Source organism: Mycteria americana, chromosome 1 (assembly GCF_035582795.1).
Source record: "Mycteria americana isolate JAX WOST 10 ecotype Jacksonville Zoo and Gardens chromosome 1, USCA_MyAme_1.0, whole genome shotgun sequence".
NCBI lineage: Eukaryota > Metazoa > Chordata > Aves > Ciconiiformes > Ciconiidae > Mycteria > Mycteria americana.
Window position 1 is genome coordinate 137,978,956 of NC_134365.1, and position 17,524 is coordinate 137,996,479.

At 42.1% G+C, this 17,524-nt stretch overlaps 1 protein-coding gene across 4 annotated transcripts; it reads left to right on the plus strand.

Annotated features, from left to right (window-relative positions):
* Window positions 1-9,578: 9,578 nt before the first annotated feature.
* On the plus strand, window positions 9,579-17,090 carry PIGA (phosphatidylinositol glycan anchor biosynthesis class A). Of its 4 annotated transcripts, none has more exons than XM_075522024.1 (6): window positions 9,579-9,674; window positions 10,193-10,625; window positions 11,192-11,324; window positions 12,449-12,581; window positions 13,999-14,205; window positions 15,911-17,090. In XM_075522024.1, the coding sequence occupies exons 2-6, from the start codon at window positions 10,196-10,198 to the stop codon at window positions 16,172-16,174; spliced, it is 1,167 nt and encodes a 388-aa protein (XP_075378139.1). In that variant the 5' UTR covers window positions 9,579-9,674; window positions 10,193-10,195; the 3' UTR covers window positions 16,175-17,090. The 4 variants fall into 4 exon arrangements, with proteins under 4 accessions (XP_075378139.1, XP_075378131.1, XP_075378147.1 ...); XM_075522016.1 differs by having other exon boundaries at window positions 9,588-9,674; window positions 9,961-10,625; XM_075522032.1 differs by having other exon boundaries at window positions 9,597-9,674; window positions 10,249-10,625.
* The last annotated feature ends 434 nt before the right edge of the window (window positions 17,091-17,524 follow it).

Below are 17,524 nucleotides of genomic sequence, written 5' to 3' on the forward strand. Positions count from 1 at the left end.
CAGCTCTTTCCCTCCTGGTGCAGCAATTCAACTCCTTCTCTCTCCATTAACCCACCCATCTGTCACCCAGCTGCCTCCAGCCCACCAGGTCACAAAATGAGGTGGTGGTGAGCACCCACACTGTGCCAGGGCTGGCAGGGGAAGGGGACGCCTCTTGCCGGTGTCCCGTACTCAAGGATGGCACACACACCAGGACAGCGCTGCAGTCCTGTAGCCTTACCCTGCAACTCAGTACGATGGATCCATCCCCTCTCGCTTCACCTAACGCATGGCACTGTCCTGGGCAGGAAAGCAGAGACGCCCAAGAGCTCTGAATTGACCAGATTCACGCTTACCTGTGCAGGAATATGAAAATATCTTTCCCTAGCCCTACAAACCAATTGCTTGAGTATGAGCATTGGCCATCCTTCCCCTCCTGTTGGCTCCTGTGGAAGAAAGGCACTTCCACCTTCTGAAGCCTTGACCGACCTGCTTTTTGGACCGCACTCATGCACTACTGTGTTTGCAGCACGGGGATCTTAACAGCTTCTTTCCTTTACAATAAATTCCCCTCCTAGCAGATCATCTTCTCCTAAGGCCCTGTGCCAGTCTCTGCATTGCAGGGCGCTGCTCTTTTCCATCCCGCTCTCCTGTATGATTAGAAAATGACCAAAGCTAGAGCATACACTGCATATTTGTAACATTCACTGAAATACTATGTGGAAAAGCTCAAGAGTACAATTTTTTGTGCTCTTTAAGCACAATGTTGTAAATGCCAGTGCTGCGTGACAGCCTTCATTGCCACAGCCTCAAGAAGATCCGGATGTCACTAACATCGTGGCACAGCCATAAATCCTTTACCTGGAAAACCATGATTAAAAGGAGGCTCTGGGTGGAGATGGAAACACCAGCAGATAATTAGAATTTGATGAGGATTTATAAAAACTCACAAAGTTATTTTATTTGAGAAATTCTGTATTGCTCGAGCCATTTAAAAATATTCAACAAACTTTAAAATAGAAATGCTTTATGTTATCTTTCATATCGACACATCAGAATTTAATAACAGAGATTTAATATACAATTCAGAAGACTTAAATGAGGTATGTAAAATTCATAGCAGATCTGTTTTTTGACTGATGTCATTAGCTCTTAACCTATGACTAAATGACCTTCTGAGAGGGAAGGTTATTGAGCAGAGGAACGTTCCCTTTGAAGTTTGAAATGCCTTTTATTACTGTGTTCAGCATGACTTGCTTTTTAAGCATATGGACATGATTTACAGATTTCATAGCCAGAATAATAATGCTAAAACTTCCTGTTACGGTGTGTCTTAATTTTTATATAGTGAGGGAGATCTTTAATGTGATATTTGGATTATGGCCTCTACATATTCATGTGTATAATAGGAATGAGAATACTTAAATAATAATTGTTAATTCTAAATATACATGCATGAAATTTCTAAAAACATCAGTTTTTATGAGTAGCTAGCTTTCACTTGCATGTGCTTTTTGCAGGGAGGGGGCAGGGAAAAAGACTGAATGAGAATAATAGCAAAATATTCACACTACATTTGAAAGAGTCAGGAAATCTTTATCTACTTGCAAAAAATGCACTTGACTTCTAATCATACATTAATTAAGTACGTGTGATCTTACAAAACGCTGGTGACACTGAAGAAATTCAAGCAAATCTTGAGAGCACTGCTACCATTTACTTTGAAAGCCATTGTATGACACGTACTGTGACATTGTTTATAGCAAGCCTTATTCATAGGAAGGTTGACAGACCATATAAAAATCCTGTCATACTCATATACATTGCAAATGTATGTATCCTATATGTATCCTTTGGGCATCAACTCCAGCTGACTCTTAAGGTTTCTTCCTGTTTTCCAGCCCAAAAAAATGTAAATCTGTTTGGGGTTTTTTTGTTGTTTTCTTGTACCACTGTAAGCCAGGAGTTATGCTATTTAAATCAAGAGCTACTTTGCTTTACAGTAGTGTAAAAAAAAGGAAAGGGAAACCTTGAAAACCTGAAACAAAGTTTGTGGAAGCTCCTTCAGCTGCCAGTTTCCTTTGTATTTTCTAAATAACTGATAAATGTGCTTCAACTTTAAAATATCAAAGAGGCTGTTACCTTCTAATTTTGGAGTCATGGAGTGAACTGGTCTCTCTGGAAGTACAAGGTGGTTACCAGGTCAAGTGAATCTATGTTCTCATTTATTACACTCTACATTAAAAAACAAACAAGTCAGGGGTTACAAATGATGTACTGCCATTTGTTTTATTTCTGTCAGACTCCTAGATCAGCAGTTACTCAAAAACCTCAATAAAAACTTTTCACTGGGGGGGGGGGGAGAAAGTCTGTTTTAAATTAAGTTAAAAGGAAACTGCTCCTTTAGCCAATAAAGCAAAATGAGTATGTAAAAGGATGCTGTCAGGGCTTAGTCTGTATTTTGACTTCTATGCCATTAACACCCTTCTTTGTTTCCACTTTTATCATACTTTACAATACTACTCAATGTGAAATGTCCTCCAGGTTGAGAGCATCGAGGATCCATGACTTAGCATGAACTGCTTCATTTCTTAAACATCAAAAGCTACCTTTAAAATGTTTATGGCTGAATAATCAATCATTTAATTCTAGTCTACATTAGTGTATGCTATATATTTAAAAATATAACAGTGGTTATATAAAAATATCCAGTTATTGAGTGTGATTACAAATTAAGTGACAAGAAAAGAAGGTAACAAAATAGGAAACATTCCACCTAGTCTTCTGCCCCACTTGTTTTGCTAAGTGGTATTTTTAACTGGTGAAGACTGTATCTCTAACGTGCAGCTTAGTATTGCAGTGATGCAAGATACCCAGACTAACCCATCAGTTTCTGTTAGGTGACTCATTGGCAAGGCATTTATCCAAAACTTTCCCCTGACCCCTGATCCCGCTGTCTAAGCACACTCATGTGCTTAGACACTCATGTGCCTCCTTTGCTGTTCTTTCTTTCTTGGGAAAGCGTTTCTTGCTCCCTGTGAATGGGCTAACTGTTGAGAATTGTGTTTGAATGTTCAAATACGGTTGCATAGCGGTTACTTAGCTTCACTCCTCAGAATAAAATTACGAATACAAGTAATGAAACACAAGGAAAAGCTCAATGTATTCACAAGAACTATGCAACACTTCTTATCAATATTGTCTCCATAATAAACTCCAATATTTTCCTGTAGCTCAATTACAAAGGCATATCATGAAAACCTCTTTAAAATCATCTGGCCTCTCTGATCTGGCATTTCATTGTACATCCCATTTTAAAACCACCCACAGCTCACTCCTAAGGATTCCGTAGCTAAGAATTGCCTTTCCCTTCTACCTGTCCCCTGGAGGCCAAGCACCGATAAGGTGCTTGCTAAGCTTGCTCTGCTCCACACATGTTAAATTAAACTCAGAGCACTTGTTTCCAACCTGCACAAAGCCTGAAATCTGTGGCTTCCGTTTTAAACCTCAAGAAGGGTTTGCATGCCTGGAAGCCTCTCTGAGTCTTGCCAATTCTAACAGTCAAATAAGAATTACTGCTTCCTCCACAGAGCTTACCTTGTTTTTATCTTTAGATATTGAAGGTTACAATAACACTACCAACTTAAAGAAAACCTTGTTTCATTTCATTTCATGGATTTTAAAGTATAATTACAATTAATTATTCTTGCTTTACAGTTTAAATCTGGATATAAACTATCAAAATATTGGATAGGTCATGTTTAGTTTTTATAAAACTCAGTCTTCTTTTAATTCAAACTATAGAAAACAGGCAGGTACTACACTAACTAGATAATGTTTTGGAGTATGCATGTAGTAGGAGCATTAGTAGTAGGAAATAACATATACGAGGTGCAGGTTCTTCAGCTTTGCACAGAGAATATTTTGCATCCCCACCAGGATGAACACATTTTAAGTTTCCAACAGCTCCATCTGCTGTTGTCACTGCATGGTTTCTTTCCTCCACCAAGAAGTCCTTACACTTGTTTAACTTCCAGTTAAACCCTTTTTGTTAGCATTTTAATACTGAAACCTACCTGAGAGTTCTGGCACTTCAGTTTGTACTGACTCTACGACATAAATTCCCAGGATTTTTTAAAAGAGTTCGTCAAGTACATACAGTCTTAATGGTACAAACAGAAGACATCAGAGGCAGGCCTTCTCTTCTAACACAGCTGATGCATAAATGCTAAAGCACTTTGATGTGGCCTCAAGGCTGCAGAAATGGAAGTTTAGATCTGCAACTAAACAGACACTAAAACCTGGCAAAGCTGAGAAAAGAAAGTAAAACCAAGTCTAGTCTGGTCAACAGGCTGTGGCTTCATAGTAACTGATACCAGATCTGTGTGTTACTCTATCTCGTTTGATCCAGATCAGATACAGGCACAGGATTGCACTTCTGTCAAATTAGTCAGACGAGAGAGTTGATGCTGGTTGTATGCTGGCTGCAGGACAGATATCCCTCAGGTCTGCCAGTACAAAGGCAACCAGTCCTTCCGACTGACTTCAAATGTCAGGGAGAGCACAGCCATCTCTTTGCATTGTGTGCCCAGGAATTTTTTCTGCCTCATCCAGGGAGCCCTTAACCTGGATCACTGACTCAGCTGACAAGGCAAAAGACAGCCAGCACCCAGGCTCTGTTTGCGACGACTGCTCCTGCTAGGGATTGGGGAGGACTCTGAGACCAGGCACAGGTGCCGAAATGGTCCCTGCATGGAAGTGCTGAACAACTTATGCCTAGGTGCTGTAAAAGAGGATTTATTTGCAGCAACTGTCAATGCACTGTGAGCAGCTGTCCTGGACTGGTAAGGACAGAGACGTGACCTGTGTGTAAGACCGGGGACTGAAAGCCACTCCTGGGTATATACCCCTGACTGCTCCCAAACACTCGTGCTCCTCCCCACCTTCACTGCCCTGATTTGAGAGGGAAGGGAAGCTGGGCTGTGGGATGGGAGAGCATTGTAGTACACGGAGGGTGACTGAATGATTGAGACCTCGGGGCATGCGTGAGGGGCACAGGTTACATATAGAAGTGAGACCTAACACACACAGACTTGCTGATCAACTTCTCACTTCTGTTAGTAAATTCATCTGCCATAGATGAATTCCAGCCTTCTTGGAAGGGAGATGTGCCTGTAAAATGGAAAACGAACTTATTTTCTGGCATCTAAGAGAGCAATCTGGCTTAAAGAAAATAAACCCTTGTTACAGTTCGTATTTAATGGTCATTTCCTTCATGGACTACACTGCAGTTTGTTAACCTTTCAACTTGAAACCTTTATTTTAAAAGTACATTAACATGTAATTTCATCCAGCTTCTGTGGGATTTCACAAATACGGGAGAAAGACCGTAAGAAAACCCAGGTGCTTGAATGAGAAACCCATGATTTTTCTTGGCTGCTTTCTGGGTGATACTGCAGCTGGATATGGGATTGGCTGTGCACAGTAGAAATCAGGCAAAACCAAGCTTTTTAAGGTACTACAGAAACCTGTTAGATCCTGGTTTTAATTCCTGGCACCAAAAATAACTGCTGAGGTAGACAGTTGGGCCCTCACTCCCTCTTCGCAGGAGTCTTAGGAGAAGAGACAGGCTCTCCAGCCTTACCATATAAAAGTAAACCAAACGGAAGGACAGTTTGACCTTTCCTTCAGGACAAAGATTCCAAATATTGTTTTTCTCCTCATTTTGGGGCATATTTAATTCCAGCAGGATCAGAAACTGAAAACACTGTGGTTTTTCAAACAGGGTATTGGGCTGTCTCTGGCTCTCTCTTGCTTGGTTTCACTAATCAATCTCGCTCTGTGCTTGCACCTATAGGCCACAATTCTCCATCCAGCAGTATGATTTTTCACTAGTGTTCCCCATTTGGGGCTTCCAACAGTTTTTGCTTTCCTGAATCCTAGGAGAGAAAATGTCCTTCGCTGTGAGCCAGTTGTGCACTCTCACACCACTATTCCACGTCATGAGATTTCTGTTCCAGAAGCGCTATGGCTGCCTCGCAGTGGCATCACGCTCTGGAGCAGCACTGCTTTGCAGCTCTCTTCTGAACTACTTTGTGAACAACTGATCGCCTGTTTTTGTCAATTACTAATGTTTTGAAATAATAAATGTGCATGCTTTGGGCATATTAAGTGTAAACTAGTGCATTAATTTAATACACCAGCTTATTACACACAGCAAAGCCACTTCACCAAACTGACAGTTTTTGCTCCAGACAGACATGCAACAGAAGCAATATCATCCACCAGGCTGGGGACAGAGTAGCAAACTCGGCATGAGAGGAAGCTGACAGGGAGATGATAGAGCACAGTACCCAGCAGAAAGGTTTCCTGCCTTTTCAAGAACACCAAAGTGGTCTCCTTGAGGCAAGACGGCATATGCTACCAGAACAAAGCCACGGGAGTCTCTTTAAGTCTCCTCCATCTTCTCTCTCCATTAACTCGATTTATGAGGGTGCTTTAGGGAGCATTTGAGGACTAGGCTTGGAAGCAGTAATTACTCTGCTGTCACTGGTTTAACGTCCTTACTCTCTACTTTACATATCCCACAGTCTCACGCTGACCTTGTACGTGCTTTAAATGAGGGAGTGAATGCATTGAGTTCAGGCATGTAGAAAGGAAGAAAATTTGATTCTGTCTTCAGCTGTTGGTGCCTTCACAACAGCCTCACCTCAGATCAGGGCAGGACAGACTCTGGATCTGCCCATGATCAGTGACAATTTTATGAATAAATAACATAACAACACAGCCAGTGAACAACAACAACACCCCAACAACACCCCAACAAACAACACAACACCCCATCCTTGTGAACCAGCTGTGGACAGAAAATTTAGCAGCACCTTTGCCAGCTTCGCAGTGGAAAAGATTCCTTTCCTTTCCATTAATGTTTTTCCTAGGCTCCTTGGTAGACAAATTTTTCAAAGTCATTTGGACATGACAACGGCAGGAGGCTGCTGATAGAGGGGGACGGAGTTGGACTACTGATAGGTATGACATTAAGTACAACAAGACATGTTTAATGAAGAACACAGGTGTCAGACCACCGAAACTAACATGCCGGGCCAAAGGCAGGAAGGCTTGGCCACAATACTTTTCCTGACCTCCTTCAGAAAGATGTTCAAAGCCTATGGCCAGCTGCTGAGAAAGCACCAAGTCCTCTCCAAAGTTCAGATGAATATAGAGGGCCAAAAAAATCACAACTGCTGTGGCATAAAAACAGGTTTCTGCAATTAAGTGGATCTGTCCTGTGGAAGGTTTTTTAGGTCGGTGCTAGTATTCTGGTTTTGTACAGTGGTTGGTCAGCATCCGCTTATGGAACATGTCAAATCCCACTCCTTTCGCTGAAGAGAGGGGCTGCTATGTTGTATACCAGTTATGATTTCTCTTCGGATTTTTTAAGCTTGCATACCAAGAATTACAACTTCTCTAGACAGCAGACAAGAAGAACTAGTCTAAAAAAAAATAACATAATTTTCCAAATAGTTAAAACTGTAAGCATTGTTTTTCTGACAGCTAAAATTTGAGTGACTAGTACAGCTTGATTCTTCAGGGCAGCCTGACACTGAGGGAGGTCACCACCGTCATTTACCAGGAATCACATCATGGGGTGCTGCAAATGAGAACATCCAAGTGCTTTAGTCCTTCTCCTGGTGTAGTCTAACAGGAGCTGGTGGAAGGCCAGGACTTACGTAAAGCTGATAAGGGGGATTCAGACTGGAACACAGAACGTCTAAACAAGAATTACTGTCCTTGGGAGTAAAGCACGTCCTGGAGAAATATGTAAGCTAATTAAGATGTTTTGGGAACCATCTGAAACAACTAGTAGAAGTGTGATAAGAAGCACCCTCAGGTGAACTATCCTCATTATAATACTAAAAGTCACACCCCTCGAGCTGGAGACCCTGGCCCAAGCAGAGGCCCCTCACCTTTGAGCGTGCGCAGAACATTAAAGTAGCACTGTAGCTTTAAGTTGAAATAAGAGAAATGTAGACCAATAGAAAACTGCTTTGTGTAATTACTTATGCATAGGTATAACTAGACTGTATAAATACTGTACCTGCATGACCGAACTTCATGCTAGCTTTGTGGAGCTAAAACCTTAGCACCCATCTCTGCGCAGACATGAAATAAAATACCTCTGCCCTGTGTGTATACTGGCGTCTCGCGCACCGGGTAAACGATCTCACACTTATAGGATAACGCTGGCACTGCTTTGTTTTTTTTCCTAGATGGAATTTAAGGCAACTGCTTTACACCCAGGCTCCAGTTTCTGCTGAGAACTAGGATCCCTATGGCCCCCTGGTCCCGGTCTCTTCTTCTTTCACAGCAGGATACCTGCCGCTGCAGGTGAGAAGCCTTCCCCTTTCTGGCCTCATACTCAGCTTCTCAGCCAGAAATTCAGGTTCTTGCCACCCTGGCAGAGCACCTGATGATCAAGTCAGATTTGCCAATGGTGGTTTCACCTTTCTGAACACATGAGAAAAATTCAAACAACGAGCAATGTTTTTCTTATTCAGCACACTAACGTCTTTCACGTCTTTCAGTCCCAGAATGAAGTGTCCAGTTTCCTCCTTGGTCCTTCTTGGGATCAGCAGCTCCAAACCATGTCTGTCCAAGCTTCAATCTAACCAGGAACCCAGCCAGCACTGCAGCCTAGGTCAGCTTGTACTGTCACTCATGACACACATATTTGCATAGGAGTGATGACAGAATCAAATCTGACAAAAGTCGTATCAGAAATCTTGGCAAGGAGAAGTAGGTGCCAAACATAATTTTGGGAACATATAGGGAAGGCATGAACAACCCTAACCTGGTGCGGTAACATCCTTCTGGGCAGCCACCAGCAGCGAGCCGGTGCTGGAGCTGCTAACAGCTGACTGCAAAGCTCGAGATCAGAAATACACAGCCAAGTGATGCCAGCCTGGGGGGTCAGAGCACAACTCACACAACCCAGCCACGTTTCTCAAGGTTTGAGCTCCTGGACTGTCTGTAAAAATCATGGTATTGTTATTTTCATTTAGCGAGAGCAAGCTTCCAGCACTTGTGGCGAAAAGACTCGAGAACATTTCAGGAGTTCCAGCTGTGACTGAGCCAAACAGTACAGCAGAAGAGCTTCTCCAATGGCGGTAGGGAAAAGCCTTCGGAGTTCTAAGGCAATTTATCACTTTACAGCGTGCACCTCACTTTTTTCATCACTGTGGACTACGCTTTTGTGCGTACAAGCTTTTTTTTTTTTTGGACAGCAAGCGGCGGAGGCAAGCTTCCCGCCACAGCAAGGGCAACGCTGTTGCAGGGGAGCGGACACCCCGGGGCCTGGGGCCCGGCAGCGCGGCCAGAGCACCGGGAGGAGGCCCGGCCGCAGGGCTGAAGCGAAGGCGCCGCGCCGCGCGCAGCACCCGCCCCGCTCCCGTCACGTCCCCGCTCCCCGCCGCGCGCTCGACGTCCCGCGGCCGCTCCGATTGGCCGCTTCTTTTACCGCGTGACGCGGTGCCGGGCGGCGATTGGCCGCAGCGCTGCGAGGGGCTGGAGGCGGGAGCGCTCTCCCGCGGAGGCGGGGGGGAGGAAGAGTGGTGCGGTTGCCGTGGTGACCGGGCGGCCGTGCCCGGAAATGGGAAGGCGCCGGGAAGCGCCCAGGGAGCGCCGGCGGCCGGCAGGTACGTGCACGCGCGCGCGCGGACGCACGCACCCCCGCCCCCCTTCACCACCCCCCCCCTCCCTCGAGGCGGCCGCCGGTTGCCGGGGTGATCGCCCTCTTAAAGGGCCCGCGGCGGCCGCCCCTCGGTGCGCGTTGCTGGCGCTGGCGGGGGCCGCGGTGCGGCCTGCGCGGGAGGGATGGCCGGGCCCGGCGGCGGCGGCGGCGGGGACGTCGGCGGTGAGGGGACCGGGGGTCCTCGCGAGCGGCCGCCGGCGAGTGATGGCGCCTTGTGGTTCCCCCGGCAGGAGCGGGCCCGGGATGGCGGCCGGGGGCCCGGCAGGGGGGGCGCACAGCGTCTGCATGGTGTCGGACTTCTTCTACCCCAACATGGGGGGCGTGGAGAGCCACGTGTACCAGCTGTCGCAGTGCCTCATCGAGCGGGGCCACAAGGTCCTGGTGGTCACCCACGCCTACGGCCGCCGGAAGGGCGTCCGCTACCTCACCAACGGGCTGAAAGTCTACTACTTGCCCCTGAAGGTGATGTACAACCAGTCCACGGCGACGACGCTCTTCCACAGCCTGCCCCTGCTCAGGTACATATTCGTGCGGGAGAGGGTCACCGTCGTCCACGCCCACAGCTCCTTCTCCGCCATGGCCCACGACGCCCTCTTCCACGCCAAGACCATGGGGCTGCGGACGGTGTTCACGGACCACTCCCTCTTTGGGTTTGCGGATGTCAGCTCGGTGCTTACCAACAAACTGCTGACGGTGTCCCTGTGCGATACGAACCACATCATCTGTGTCTCCTACACAAGTAAGGAGAACACGGTGCTGCGAGCAGCTTTGGACCCTCGCATAGTCTCTGTCATCCCCAATGCTGTCGATCCTACCGACTTCACTCCAGACCCAACAAGGAGGGATGACAGTACAATAACAATTGTTGTGGTCAGCAGACTTGTTTACAGAAAAGGTAATGGGGGCTAAAATGTAAGTTTATTTTGGTTATTTTTTTCTTTAGCATATGGTAAGAGAGGTCTTGGTTTGGTACCACTTATGCTCTGTCTCTGGTATGGATTGGATTTTAAATGGGAGTTGTAAGGTGACGGTTCTGAACTTTTGTGTCTGTGCATTCAAGAAGAAGAAATGTACATTTCAGTTTGTGCATGTTGGGTTCAGAGGTGTATTTCTTCTGTAATATTGAAGATTTTGAAAATTGAAATTTGTAGAATGGAAGGCTTGGCTTATATTGGGGATATGATTTAGGCCCTAATCTATATATTCTGTTAAAATGTTTTAACTGTTTTTTATTTAATCAAGCAACAGCAACTTAAGTGATTTTTTTTTTCATATTTGTCTCCTAATAGATCACAAGTTGTCTTTTTTTCAGAATTTTGTGTTCAGCAGTGTAACTGTCTTCAAGAGACTGAGACTTTTTTTTTTTCCCTTCTTTTGAATAGAGTTATAGCAGTAAGCTACATCACGGTAAGTTCTAAAGTCAAATACAATAACGGCTTGCCCTAAATTTTGTACTCTTAGGTATAGATTTGCTTAGTGGTATAATTCCTGAGCTGTGTCAGAAATATCCAGAGTTACATTTCTTAGTTGGAGGAGAAGGACCAAAACGAATCGTACTGGAAGAAGTCCGGGAAAGATACCAGCTACATGACAGGTTTGTTCTGTGCATGTCTATGATCCTTCAATGTACGTTAGGGATGGGGAAGACAACAGCAACACCCTTTCTGCCTGCCCCTCTCCCCCTGAAAAACCCAAACCCCAAAAACTTGAGGCTGGAGAAGATGAGAACTATTGAAGGCAAGGCAGATAGACCAGACACTAACTGAACACTTATGGGTTGGACTATGATCCTGCAAGTTAATTCACAGAAATAGACTCTGTATGAACCTTCACTTGAGTCAGAGAAAAACTGACTTTAGACATAAATTTATCATATTTCTCTCTGAAACTGTGATGGTTGGATCACGTAATACCATAGGGCATAAGGAGTTAGACAGCTAGTTCGTGTCACTGCTGCTTGTGAGGATGACTGCTAGTAATTTACTTTATTACTGCAGTATGAAACTCTTTAGGGTAGTGCTTATCTAGCATGTGTTCTTTGGGGCTACTGTGTTACCAAAATGTTTCTGTGATGCATATGCATTTGCGTATTTGGGGTTTTCTTGCTGTTCAAAGACACTTTTAGGTGGCAAGGACAAGGTTCTTATTTTTCCACTTCCTTTTCTCTGTTGCCCATTCTGTACTTCAGTCAGTGTTTCCTCTGGATGGACAATAAAATTGTTAGTATCATTCTTATGTTGCCCCTTTCTGTTTCCCAGTATCTCTTCAAAATAATAGGTCCTGATCATTGTATCCTAAATACTCCCCCCCCCCCCCCCCGACTTTGAGGTTGATCAGACCTCACACTGAAAATTCAGATAATACATCTAAACAAAGAAAGGATGACAAATCTTAATTAACTGCATGAAGCCATGTTCTCTTACAGAACTAGGAAGCTCAGTAGCAATGTTTTGAAGGCAGTTGCCATTAAAACAAACAGAGCAACTTCTACCCCAAACTTTATTTTCAGAAGTTTCTTTTAGTGTGAAAATAAGAAGAAGAGTCTTCTTTTCTTCATTGCTGGAAAAATATAGAGAAAATGGAACAAATGTGTCTGTGTTCCTTCTCTCACTATATAAGTGTGAACCATTGGTACATTTTTCAGAATATGTGTAACATTATACAGCATTACAGTCCAAATCTAGTGTTTATCTGATTTTTTTTTTTCCTTATATGCAGGGTACGTCTCCTAGGAGCCTTGGAACACCAGGATGTTAGAAATGTTCTAGTCCAGGGGCACATTTTTCTCAACACTTCCCTCACTGAGGCCTTTTGTATGGCAATTGTGGAAGCAGCAAGCTGTGGTTTACAGGTAAAAAAAAAAAAAACCTCAACTATCTAGAATGCATATATCCAATTTAAACAAAGTTCATGATTAAATAATATGTGCTTGTAGCATTTGATTTCATCTGAGGCTCTGCCTTTACAAAGGTGAGCAAATATTATCCCCATTTACAGATCACCTGGAAGCTGAGACAGGAGGGTTAACCGAAACTGCTTAAGCTCCCAGAAGAAACTTGTGCAGAATTGGGAGTAACATGTAGATCTGCTAACTTTGAGTTCTCTGAACTAACCAGACTGCCTCTCCAAAATGCTATTTTGTATGTACTCCTTTACAGAGTTTTGGGGTAGTTGATGTTCATGAAGGTTTACTTTGACAGTACTTTTAAGAGGAGTTGCAAAAAAAGGCTTATGAGCATGGGTGACTTTGGTCAGTCAGGCATATTGAATTACCAGACTAAACCATTGTACTAGAACTGTTTTCTTCCTGCACCAATAACTGACATTCGTTTTCTTATATTAACTGAGGAGGTATTTGCCTTACCATGCAGGGATTCAAGATAAGAGTTGGGAAGAGAAAAAACAGTAAAAGCCCTTTCTGGCTAATTTACAACTCACACTGGCAACTCAAAAAAAGTTAAATCAGCAGCCATAAAGAAATCAGATTCTCACATTAAAATATAAAGAAGCTTTTTTTAAAATACAGACTGATAAGAATATCTAATATACAAGAAGTATGGAAAATGTGAGGGGCTTTTTTTTTATTTTTTTTTTTCACTCCAGTATATTTTGACAGTAGTTACTACCTACTTGTGGTTGTTATTCCCGTCATCTGTTTTCCTCTCTAGAGGTGAAGGAGTTCTGCAGTTTTCTTATTGTTGCCTGCTGTTTAGAGATGATTGCATAATGTGAGTCCTAGTAGTTTCTGATTTCCCTTTAAAAATAATAATTCAGATTAAAATTACTGAACTTCTAAAACAATTCTTGTAAATATTCAGTAGCCTAGAAAGCATAAAGTGAAGGTGCATGTGGTAAAACTGGCCTTTCCAAGCAGAGGTAACAGTTTTCATGAGGGACTATGGAGGAAAGTGCAATATCTGGTTACACAGATTTAGTTGTGTACTGTGACAAACACCTTTAGGAAAGATGTCTCATAAAACACTCATTAGACCAAGTCTTCTGACTTATGCTACCAAAGAATCATTCTGAACATCGTTAAAGGTAATCTGCTATGCTAGGTCTTTTGTAGGGCCTAGACCTTCAGTTTACATACAGGTAAAGTTCCCAAACCATGATATCAGTCTTTGCTTTCATGGCAACCACTCATTGTATATTTTTTTTTTTCCCTATTCATTCTAAGTGCTGCATCTAAACAGTGTTATAGCAGTGTCATCACTCTATTTTATTATTATGCGGCATATGTGCTATTTCTTTTGTTTCTTTCAAAGGTGGTGAGTACAAGAGTTGGCGGGATTCCTGAGGTGCTTCCAGAAAATCTCATTATTTTATGTGAACCCTCCGTGAAATCTTTGTGCGATGGATTAGAAAAAGCTATTGCCCAGCTCAGATCAGGAACACTACCGTCTCCAGAAACTGTTCATAATAAAGTAAAGACATTTTATACATGGAGGAATGTAGCAGAGAGAACTGAGAAAGTATGTATAACCACTTCTTTTAAATTCTCATAAAGTACACTTCTGAAACAACTGCTTCTTTGAAACACTACTATGTATATTATCTGTGTAATCTTTCAGTGTAATTTTTCAGTGTGTTTCCTGTCAAATGCACATGGTTTCAAAAGTTTCAGAAAATACTTCCCTCACCCCCCCCCCGCCAACCCTAGATAGGTGGGGTTTTTTCTATTTGCATTTTTTTCTATGCCATAACTACTGATAAATATTCTGAAGAGCAGTCTATAGATCTTTAGTTACATTTCTACTCGTATTTTTTTTTCCAGTCTTCACATTAAGTAACTTTTCTGGCATAGCTGGAAAACATGCTGTATAAGGTGTATGAAAAGGAAAAGACAGAGTTCATGATGAAGTTTTGTCTGCCACGTGCTAACAAGTGGTTTAAAATTATGAGAAGTAGTTTAATGTCAGTAGGCTGAACATAGCTGAATTTACATAAGCTATGGATGTAATGAAAATAAATTATCACACTTTAGAAATCATATTTCAGAATTAGAACTGTGCTTCAGCATAAAAACTCTGCCGTTACTGAAGAATGTTAACTGCAATAATGTTATAAATGCCTGTGGAGATCTGTCGCTTCTGACTTCAGCCCTTGTGTTTTAGGCAAGAGAGCAGCTGAATTACATGCCTCTTAATTACATTGTCGTGTACTCAGATATATATTTCTTAAGTCTTCTTGAAGTATCATGTACAACCAGTTTATTGTTTTCAAGTACTGTCAGTACAATTCATTTTATGATTTTGTAAATGCAAGCAAAATTTCAATTCCAAAGGTTTTGTAGAAGTTAGTTTAGATTTCAGTTTCCTTTATAGCCCTTTCTTAAAAAACCAAACCAAAAAACAAAAACAAAACTCTGAAGCAAAATGTTAGTATAATTGAAAGTAGTACGCATGGAACTTACGCTATACAAAAGACTGTATAATAAAAGTTGTTTGTTAGCTCATTTTTAAGTTACCTGTAGGATGAAGTCTGTAATCTTCTCAAGGAAAAAACTGTATCCTTTAAGCCTTTTTTGAGTTGTGTGTAGTGGGTATTTATGTTTCTGTTTTATGAAACACAGGATTTTTTTTTTTTTTTTGTGGTTGTGGTTAATATGTTTATTAAGTCACTAGTAGCATGTATTTGCTTTAGGATTTTAAGGATTTTACTAAGCATTACTAATGTTTCTTTAAATAAAAATCAGTATCCTATCATGATTTGCTTGATTGTTCAAATACAGAGATTTGGAAGAGTGCCAACTCATCTATGAGCTCATCCATCTTTGTGTTGAAAGTCTAGTAATTGCATGTTCAGACTCTTCCTATGACTGGTGTGAATATGAGATTAGAACCCATTCAATTAACTAACAAAAACCCAACCCTCTCTATAACATTACATGAGAGATAAATTATGCAGCCTTCCTATTTAATGAAATACTCTTGGGGTGTGCAAAAAAGTAGAACATTTCTTTTCCTTTTTCTCCTTAAATAAATTAATGAAATTTCTAGAAGAGTACTCATAAATCAACATTTAAAATCTGCAAAGCTTTTTTGGGATAGTATTTTTCCCATCTAGTAGTTAGGAATAGATAACTTATTTTGCACACTGACAACAAAGTACTGCCTGATTTTTGAGGTAGAAGCAACATCGTTTTAAGATCTTACTTTCTGTCTTTTCTCCATTTAGGTGTATGACAGGGTTGCAGATGAAGTGGTTTTACCAATGGACAAGCGACTTAACAGACTAATGTCTCACTGTGGCCCAGTGACTGGGTGTATTTTTGCTCTTTTTGCTGTTCTGAACTTCCTTTTCTTGGCATTTCTGAGGTGGATGACTCCAGATTCTGTTATTGATGTTGCAATAGATGCCACAGGACCTAAAGGTGCATGGACTAAACAGTATTTTGGGAGGAAAAAAGGAGGAGTTAAAGAAGAACTTCCAAGCTCCTAAAATGCTCAAATGGAGAGAAAAGAACGCATCAGTCATGAAAGGTTTTAATGCTTGCTGATAGAGACATTACTCTTAAAATTCTTCAGTTTCTTTCTGAAGTTCTCGGAAAGAAACTTGGTTAAATGTGCTACCTCACTTTAGGATTATGTTTTAATTTAGTTTTGAATTCATGCAAATTTATGGACATCTCTTTTGCACTTAAAGCTGGGAGGAAAACATGGGTTTTTATATGTGTCAAAAGCCTTTGAGGCAAAAATACAAGATTTTTCTCAACAACTTGAATATTACAGAAACTGACTGTAAACTTTAGTAGTATTTGGGAAAGCAAAACACAAAAATGGTTAGTTTACAGTAGTCCCTGCTAATTCCTGGTATTTACTGTGATTTTTATTTTGAGACCTATTTAAAAATATGTAATTAAAAACCCAACAAAACACACCTTTTCTCTCCTAAGATGAAAATGGCACTTGAAATTAGTCATGAAGTCCATTACCATGGAAATTTCAGAGACTTAGTTCTAGCAGTTGTGTCCCGGTGACATTATTTTGCCTGCATAGCATTATTATTTTGAAGTTCTTCCCTAGTCAAAATTAGATCATCCTGTTGCTAAATCAAAACTCCATAATGAATTTTTGATATTTTTAGAGGTGCTATATTTGTCCCGTTCACTTTCACTTTCACATGTGTGAAAGTCATGTAAAGCTTATGGCATTTTTTTAAAGTACATAGGTGAAGAAATTATATTATTTAGAGGTAATATAGCCTTCAGAAACAGCTCAGGCCTGAAAACTCCTCCAGCAGACTATGCCAAAGCGTGAAGTAACACGTGTGTGTGTGTGTGTGTGTGTGCACGCGCGCGAGAGAGAGAAATCTGTGAAAGGCTTAGCAAGCACCACTGTGCTCTCTCTCTCTCTCTCTCCCCTGCCCGTCCAACCTCCCCCTCTTCCCCCCCCCACCCCCGCTTCCCCTTAGTTATGACCAAAATGGCATTTCAGTCCATCTCTGGGAGGGACATTAGTGTGCATGCTTTCACCTAGATCACATCAGAGACACCATCAGGCAGGTTCTGCAAGTGAAATCTTGGGAAGGTATCCCTTAAATGGAAATAACCAATAGGTATGCTTTTCATGGAGAGGAGAAAAAAAAAAGGAAGCGGCTCCTTGCATCTGTTAGCAGTCCTAAGTAATCTATACCTGGGACAATAGGCGGCACAACATACAAACGTGTGAGAGGAGGCATTTATCTCATTTATGTTAACCACCTCTAAAACTCCCCCCTGCCTAATGCACTGGGTTAATTTCTTTTTCAAGCATCACTGAAGACTAAAAATCTTAGGATTTTATGACTCTG

Excerpts from the sequence above, each read along its gene's own strand:
- PIGA (XM_075522014.1), top strand. The coding sequence starts at position 9,935 with ATGGCGCCTTGTGGTTCCCCCGGCAGGAGCGGGCCCGGGATGGCGGCC. Across the intron at positions 10,626-11,191 it reads CAGACTTGTTTACAGAAAAG|GTATAGATTTGCTTAGTGGT; the intron begins GTAATGGGGGCT and ends TTGTACTCTTAG. Across the intron at positions 11,325-12,448 it reads AGATACCAGCTACATGACAG|GGTACGTCTCCTAGGAGCCT; the intron begins GTTTGTTCTGTG and ends CCTTATATGCAG.